Genomic DNA, 8,879 nt, shown 5'->3' on the forward strand with positions numbered 1-8,879 from the left:
CGGGAGGATCGCACCGGCACCGGCACCATCTCCGTGTTCGGCATGCAGGCGCGGTACAGCCTGAGAGGTGGGCACCGCCGGGACCCCCGGCCCCCTGCCCTTGCTCCCTGGCCCTGCTCCCCGGCCCTGCTCCAGCCCCTGAGCCGGGCTGAGTGGGGGGGTGTCACAAGCCAGGGCTGTCCCGCTCCGTACCCACCCGAGGGATCTGAATATGGGAATTATACATCCTCTCGCAAATCCTTACTTCATATCCCAGCCTCACAATGTCAGGTGGTGGCGTTGCCCTCTGTGTGGAGAAAAGCCGAAGTCTGTTCACCCTGGGAAATGGCTGGTCCCCGCTGACACTCTGAAACTCTTTTCCAGATCAGTTTCCACTGCTCACAACGAAGAGGGTGTTCTGGAAGGGAGTGCTGGAGGAGCTGCTGTGGTTCATCAAGGTTCGCTATTTGAGTGTCTCTCTGAGTGGTGGGCCCGAGAGTGGCATAAACAGAACGAACTGGTGGGGAGTGGATTAAGGCATTTGGGTAACTGCAGATGCTTCTGTGCCAGTGGCAGAAGAAGTGCAACCCCCTAATACTGTGACCGCACATGGAAGGCCATTATCTTCAAGACATTCTGCATTTTAGTGCAGACTATTGCTACCAGGGCAATCAGAACAGTTTCTCTTCTATTTCTTTTTAAGGGAGAGAATCTGAAATAGTGAGGATTTTGTCTAATTTGAATATACTCCACAGCTATAAAGCCTAATGCAGTCTCTTTTCTTGGTGTTTTAATCAGAAATAATAATATGAAATAGACAGTAGGCAATTTAATGATCTGCTTTTTAATATTGAGATAGCTTGAGATGAACAGAAACAAGCAGTGTAGAACCACAGGTGAAGTAAGACTGATGTCAACTCTAGGCTTTTTAGTAGCAAAAAAAATGAGATCTAATGGAGCTAATAGCTGTACCTACTGTAATAAAATTCGACTATAGGTAGTACATTACAATGTAAGTGTTCTTTTATATGTTGTCATATTATGCAGCTGTGGGAGAATCTACATAATCATTTGCTAGATAGCAGGACTCAAATACACATTCATTTTTTGAAAGCTTTTGTTTTTTGGGTTTTTTTGTTAATGTAAAAGACTAGACACTCCCCAAAACAGCATAATTTCTTTGTTGGATTTTTGAGTGTGCTGATTTGGACATCTTGCAGGATTCAGTGACATTTTTCTGGGTTATTTTCTCATTTTTGATTTTTAAGGATCTCATTTAGGATTTTTAAGACCTTAAACTTATTATAGGTGGCTTGGCAAAGACAGTGCCTAGGCCATACATTTTTTGTTAGTTTATTTTCTTTGATCTGTAAAGTAACATCTTGTTACTTTACACAAATGTGCCTAGGAAATGACATTTCACAGTTGACCTTGAGGCTGTACTGTTTGTGCATTCACAAAGTGTGAGAATCCTGAGTTAAACAACAGCAGCATGGCACTTCAAACTCCATCCAATGTGCTGGTCACAAGTTTTGCTCTGTCCATGTGCAGGAACCTCATCCAGTACATTAATTGCACTGTTCATCCTTTATGAGTGGAGAAATACTGTAGACTAGCAAAGCTTAATACAGCTGTTTCAAATCATGTCCTCTATGTTGGAATTAGAATGCAGACTTTTCACTGTGTTTTGTAGGGTTCTACAAATGCCAAAGAGCTCTCCGCAAAAGGTGTGAAGATTTGGGATGCTAATGGGTCCCGTGAGTTTCTGGATAAGCAGGGTTTCAGCACCAGAGAGGAGGGTGATTTGGGACCAGTGTATGGTTTCCAGTGGAGGCATTTTGGAGCAGAATACAAAGATATGCACACAGGTAATCACATCCAAATACAGTCTTGATTGTTCAGTGAGACAGCTGTGACACACCACTTCCACAATTCTGCATGGAATGGACTGTTCTTCAGGATCCATTCACAGCAAACTGATAGCCAGAGTAAAGAGTGTTTGAGAGAGTGAACTTCTTTTTCCTTATTCAGTCTTAATTATCCTGAAAGATGTAGCTTTGTGTATTACAGTTGGGTATTTGTGGAACAGATGAGTCACGAGGCACACACTGTTACTCTTTTACCTAGAGCAGATGTGGTTGCTGACAGCTGGAAGGATGTGTGTGCTGCGGTCCAGAAACCTGAGCTAGCTCCATTTGATAACAGTGGAGCACAGGCTGCCATCTCTGTATACCAGTGCAGGGTCCATGAAATTGTTGTGCTAGAAAGAACTGACATCAGTGCACTACATTCACTGGAGGCAGTAGAAGAGAAAGATTTTTCCATTCTGCATCTGGAACAAAGTTGGACGTTTCCATAGGTGATGATGCTGTGGACAGAACAGCTGTGACAAGTTATGATGTGATGCAGTACCTGTTGGTATTTTCAGTGGAACTGGTTTGTGGGGTATGCCTAGCCTCCTGACTCTCAAATGTATTGATTCATCTTTTCTAAGTCACTGAAGGAGAGGATGTAGAAAATGTTTAGAGGACTGCCATTAAGAAAAAGGTTTCAAAAACCAGATTGTCACTATCTGGTGTGATTTTTTAATTTGGATTAACAACATGGTTAGTTATCTAGGTGGGGTTGCTTGTTTGGTTTTTTGGTTTGGTTTTTTTTTTTTTCAGTACAGCCTCAAATGGAAGCTCACATTAAGTACAGATTTTAGACTTGGTATTGGCATGTTGACCATTAGCAGAATACAGTTTTATGGTAACACAAATGATGCAAATTGTGAACTGACACATCTGAAAACTTACTGATTTTCTCAGCTTAAAAGGTCTAAGGCATAACAGCATGGAAAACCAGAACAAGATAAATTCCCACAGCTTTCCTTACAAATAGATTTCCTTAAGTTGCATTACTAATGGATAGGTAATTAGCTTCAGGAACTAATATAACCATTTGACAAGACTTCTGGCATGGTATTGCTGGCAGAAGAGTTCCCTGAGATGCTAATTGTGTATTACTACCTTGTTTGCCAGCTTGGGTCTCCCTGTAACCATAATTTGGTGTTGCTGCAATAAGAGTTATTAGAAAATATGTAGTTACCAGCCATGCCGATTCACTGGCATGAGTCAGAACAATGATTAACAACTAACGACTTTTTTATTCTGAAATCCATTCTAATGGTCAGTTAATTTCAGAAAGTTTCTTACATAACTGGTATTAAGCCTAAAATTCAGCCAGTGAGTATCATTGGGTGAAATGCAATATCCTGTGCTACACATGATTAAAGTTCTCTTCTGCAGCTAAAGGCTATGGAAATTTAGTTTTCATACATGAAATGTATGAAACTTGTGAAGGCTAGATGGATGCATTTATTCATCTATCAAAAACTTTCTGGTTTTGAGTGTGTAAAGAATTCTGGCACCTGGCACACTGGTCTGGGCATAATTTTTTTTATATATAAGAAGAAGAACTGTAGCATGCAAATTGAATGTCTAGAAAGGCATTTTAGTCCAGAAATGCAATGAGCAAATCAGTATAAATACCATGACTGACTAGGTGGTAACATCTTGTCTATTCCAGTACAGCACTTGTATTATTTAGGTAACAAGTCATCATGAGTGATAAAATATCATGCTTTGTCCAGCCAGATTTTTTGTAACTGTTGTTTCTTGGGATTTAGTGATTATGCATACTTCTTAGTTGGTCTTAAAAAATGTCAAGCTGTTGTGAATGGAATAAATAGGGATGGTCCTATTTCAGTGGGTGCTAAAGGTACTCAAAGCCCACCAAATAGTTGGGGGCACACACAAAAATACCATCATGAGAATTTCTGAAGTTCTAGAGCATCCTAAGAAAGACCAAGAACAACTCATGTTTAGAGGGTGCCAATTTATTAATCACTTTCCAAGTTGCAATAAAACCTTCAGAAGTTGTCATTTGGATATCACTTTTCAGTGGAACAAGGGCTGGGTGTTAAAAAAATACCATGATTTGAATCTCTCTGGTTTAGATCTTATTTGTTATATTTCTTCAGATTATTCCAACCAAGGAGTTGATCAGTTGCAAAAAGTGATTGAAACGATCAAAACCAATCCAGATGACAGAAGAATCATTATGTGTGCTTGGAATCCCAAAGGTATTGAACAGCTGGTGTAAAGTGAATGCAGTTGCACATTATACTGCTGTGTGCTAAATGATGTTCTATTCCTGTGTCACCTGTCAGTTCCATTTGGTGTCCTTGATCATTCTTTATAAAACTACCGTGAGTGCAGTAAAAATGGCCAGGGGTTATAATCCTGATTCTCTTTCTACTTAATCCTTGTGTTCAGACCTCAAAAATAATGAACCGTTTCTTCAGAGTTTTTCTCTCCAGGTTAAAGTGAGGGATATACCAGTGTCTTTGACATACAGTCTATTCAAAGACAGTAACTCTTATTTTAAAAAGGTAAAATAACAAACCATAAAAAGTATACTAAAGCAATGTGTCTGGCTTTTAGCCATGTAATCTATCGTAAAGTTAACAAACCCCTTAAAACTAGAGAACAAAAGTATTATTTATGTTGTAATCTTGTCCTTGAACATAGGTTTATAGATGAACCTGTATCACATGAATGATAGGGTCTATTTATACATAGATATCCATTCACTCTGTAGGACAACTTCTAAACAAGAGCTACTGCAAGAGAATGTTTAACTTCACCAGTGATAGATCTGTGCTCCAAAAAAACCACAAAGTGTTTTCCACTGGTGTCTGAAAGGGTATGCCACATGCTATTGCTGTTATTTTCAAGGTTAAAACATTCTCAGAAGATAACTGGTGAAAGTTTTCCTTGCCACACTGTAGTTTTACTCTCTGCACTTTTTAAGTGTAGAAAAACACTCAAAAGATCTTCTGGTTTCTGATTTTTTTTTTTTTAATTGATCATTACTTTTATATCTCAACAAGCACATTGCAATGGGAAGAGAGTAAGATGAAGCAGCTGGAATTTGTTTTAGGATACATGCTTAATTTTACTCTTAATGTCTTCCTTTAGGGAATTCATCTGTCACCAAGGTGAGTAGAAATAAACTGCTGTGCAGCATTATGGCATAAATCTGTTCTGTGGAATATCTCTTTATGACTTTCTGGTCATACAACCCAGGAGACAGCTTGTCATGACCTGGACTTAATTGCCTGGGCAGAAGGTGCTTCTAAACAAGAGAAAAAACAAAAGAGTGACAGTGCAGTTGGCTCTCTACTAGATCTCATTACATGCTTGTTTAGGTTTTGCATCTTCTACATTCATAACACACTAATGCTGTTACTATTTTCTCCCCCCCCACCTTCTGTACCACAATTCCTAGATATTTCCCTGATGGCTTTGCCTCCATGCCATGCCCTTTGCCAGTTCTATGTTCTGAATGGTGAATTGTCTTGCCAACTCTACCAGAGGTCTGGAGACATGGGACTAGGAGTGCCTTTCAATATTGCCAGCTATTCACTGCTCACGTACATGATAGCCCATGTCACAGGGCTGAAGGTAGGCTATTTAATCATTTATTTAATCTTCTCCGAGAAGTGAGGGACTAAAAGATAAGACTCTTCATGTCATGCCCAAGAAAAACTGGAATGAACATACTGTTTGAAATCTTGCTGAAATATGTGTAAAAAAGGGCCCTGTGAATTTGATGTGAATTCCCTCTGGTTTGTATGGGCAGTTAGAATCAGCAATGTAAGAATTTTTAAATTCAGGTCAAGCAGAAGATGCTTTCAGGTCTTGACAGTGTCAAAACTGACCTGTTCATTAGTCTTAGAAATCTGAACTGAGTGCTTGTCCTTATGAGATGGTAACATGCCAGTGATTAGATTTTGTAGCATGTGTTTATTGCTATCTAATTTGGATATTCTGCCCACCTAACTTCCAGCTATAATTTCAGCTGGGTATTTCTTTGATTTCCTACTGTAGATGATTATGTACAGTGGTAGTATGTGCTCAAATAGCTCCTGCTCTGAGTTCAGAGCTGTATTTTGTAATTTGGAAGAGAAATTTAAATGCATGACAATCTTGTACAAGGGCAACCCCTTTTCTTTAGGGCATGTAAAAATTTGTTCTAGAAAGGCCTTTCTATGCCTAATCCTCCTGCTACCAGCAACAAGAAGGGGAACTTGTTAAAACAGGGCAACGCGGAAGGATCAGACTTCACAGCAATTGCAGGAATTAATCCAAGGTACTAAAAAAGGTGAAGTTTAATGTTATGTCCAGCTGTTGCCTCTCAGCCACTTCCTCTCCTGGCTTTGGTGGTTTTCAGATCTGAGGGCTGATCAACATTGGTCAGAGGCTGGTAAAAGAGCTGATAAAACTTCCTCACATTAAATTCCATTGCTCAGGGGCTGCTAAGTCACAGAACTTGCAAGCTTGCAAACCCCATCTGGGTGCTTGCCTGTGCCTGACACCTCCATGGCTGTTTAGTAGTGGCCGAGGCAACTGCTCTGAAGCCAGCTTTGGTGAGTTGTACTTACTATAAGTGGAGTGGAAAAGCTGGATGTCACCGCTGCACCTGTTTGTGTCTCAGTGAGTAGATCAGTGTTGCTCCATTCATTTACCAAAGCTACTGTTATAGCAGGATTTCAAAGATAAAATTTTTGGTAAGCTAGTGGAAATTTCATTATATTTTCCATTAACTATGCATTAGTAAGAGAAGCTTGTGCCCTTCGAAGCTTTCAAGGATACAATCCAGTACAGAAGCTGCAATTCCACATTAGCCAGATGCTGAGAATCAATACTGTAAGCACTGTAATGTTCTGTTTTTTTGGAACCTGTCTGTTCGAAAACCACATGTATTCTTCATTCTTTTCAGCCTGGAGAGTTCATCCACACCTTAGGGGATGCTCACATATATCTGAACCATGTGGAACCTCTGAAAGTCCAAGTAAGTACTTTTTCTGTATTCTTTTATCCTTTTATCTTCCACAATGCTTATTCAATGCAAAATTATCTCAATATTTTAATTATCCTTTTGCAGATGTTAATTTGTGCAGCTTTCATTTCTACCCTAATAATTGCAGTACCTTAACATCTGCTCATTTTAGGTTGCAAACAGAAATACAATACAAGCATGATTGAAATGTTCATCAGTGTACTACTCTAGAACCAAGTTAGAGATCCAAATCCACTTTAGACTTTGAAAATAATTCCACCTAATCCCAGTAACACAAAATAAGATGTCTTTGTAATATATCAGAAAAGGATAACTTAAAATTCTTAATAAAGAGTTAATCAGTAATACTATTTGGCTGAGAAAGGCTACATTTTCTTCAGGAAGTAATTTGTTGCAGTAGGATAAAATCAGAATTTGATTTGATCAGACTGAATGTCTTCGCTACTAGTATGGTTTAAAACCATCCAGAGAACTAGTTATTGCTTCAGACCCAAAGGGTCCTGTGAGAAAAATGCATTTTTGGGTCAGATTTTCTTAGTTTCCTCTGGAAGAAATATAATCTGTAACCACCAGGATTGCTTTGCCAACTGAAAGTGCTTGCAATGCATTTGGATGATCAGGGAATTCACTTGAAAATGATGCTACTGCTCCCTCTGAAAATACTAAGGCAGATTCTACCTAACTATATTGGAATTTTCTTTAATTGTTTTTTTCTTAGTATAAATCTTCTCGGTGGGGAGGGAAAGCCTACATGGTGTAATCTGATTTGAGACTGAGAACACAAAAGTCTCTGCTTTAAAGTATTAGCTTTATACAGTAAACTTGCTTTTATTTCAGCTTCAGAGGGAGCCAAGACCTTTCCCCAAACTCAGAATTCTTCGTGAGATTAAAGACATCAGCGACTTTAAGGCAGAAGACTTTCAGATTGAAGATTATAATCCTCATCCACCTATTAAAATGGAGATGGCTGTCTAATGCTGTAAACCAGCATTAAATACTAATGTGGAAATGTACCTAAGATAGTTTCTCTAACGTGGTGGTGCTTTTATATACTTCAAAAGATATCTGCTTTATTGTTAGAAAGAAATAGGTACTCGCGGACCAGAACTGCCTTCGCTGCTACCCTGTAGCTGTACAGCAGAGATGGTTATTCCTGATATGCTATGCAGATGTTAATCCAGTTTTAAGTTGTTAGAGAGCTCCTTTTCTTGTTGTTTCAAGAAAAGGAAGTTTGAAGAAGTTGTTTCAAGAAAGGAAGTTGTTTTCTTGTTGTTTCAGTTACCAGTGGCCCTTTCTGTCACCATTCAGTTGCTATGTGTGAGTAGCACGTGCTTACGTGCTTGACTGGGTACTGAAAATAAGAACTTGTATGTGCGATAGAGGATTCCTTCAAGGTGGGAGAAATCGTTAAATATATTCTAAAGAGTGTATGTTTAATAAAGCTTTTCGTAAAAAATCCTCTGGATAATGCATATTTAATTTTGGTGTGGTTTTTTATAGTTAGTAGTAAAATAGGGTTGGAAAGCAAAGTGTCTTGGAGGGTAACATCTGGCAAGGAAAAACAAACTTCCCGTAGTCTTCACAGATGAACCATCAGGAAGGCAAAAGATTTTCATGGAACCTTGCTGGAAATGCAATCTCTGCACAGTGTCTCTGTAGCAGCAATTTTTTTATTCCCCAGCCCTACAGGAATGACTGATATAAATTAAACAGAGCTGTAGTTAAAGAGAGGTTACCAGATAATATTAGTCATCAGCTGTCTGTCACCATTTAAAACCAGATCCCACAAACATATGGACTAATTTTGCAGCCTGAAGCAGTAAAACCTAGAGATCATAGTATTTGTAGGAATGGAGTTCCTTAATTAAATTGTAGCAGAATTCAGCTTTCACTCTCCTCATCCTTGTAACTTCTGCAATAACTTATAAAATTCCTCTTCAGGAATTTAATTGTGAGTGGATCTGTGGTTAATATTCTGACATAGGATATTC

General features: G+C 39.0%; 1 protein-coding gene across 1 annotated transcript; it reads left to right on the top strand.

Annotated features, from left to right (window-relative positions):
- Positions 1-6: 6 nt before the first annotated feature.
- On the top strand, positions 7-8,367 carry TYMS (thymidylate synthetase). The gene is made up of 7 exons (XM_017738334.1): positions 7-67; positions 364-437; positions 1,673-1,847; positions 4,004-4,105; positions 5,314-5,489; positions 6,808-6,879; positions 7,726-8,367. Exons 1-7 carry the CDS (start codon positions 43-45, stop codon positions 7,861-7,863), a joined length of 762 nt encoding a protein of 253 aa, XP_017593823.1. The 5' UTR covers positions 7-42; the 3' UTR covers positions 7,864-8,367.
- Positions 8,368-8,879: the final 512 nt, after the last annotated feature.

Source organism: Corvus brachyrhynchos, unplaced genomic scaffold (genome assembly GCF_000691975.1).
Source record: "Corvus brachyrhynchos isolate BGI_N302 unplaced genomic scaffold, ASM69197v1 scaffold106, whole genome shotgun sequence".
In the NCBI taxonomy this organism is placed as follows: domain Eukaryota; kingdom Metazoa; phylum Chordata; class Aves; order Passeriformes; family Corvidae; genus Corvus; species Corvus brachyrhynchos.

Coding starts and splice junctions, on each gene's coding strand:
- TYMS (XM_017738334.1), top strand. CDS start 43: ATGCAGGCGCGGTACAGCCTGAGAG. Junction 438..1,672: donor AGCTGCTGTGGTTCATCAAG/GTTCGCTATTTG, acceptor TGTGTTTTGTAG/GGTTCTACAAATGCCAAAGA. Junction 4,106..5,313: donor GTGTGCTTGGAATCCCAAAG/GTATTGAACAGC, acceptor CACAATTCCTAG/ATATTTCCCTGATGGCTTTG.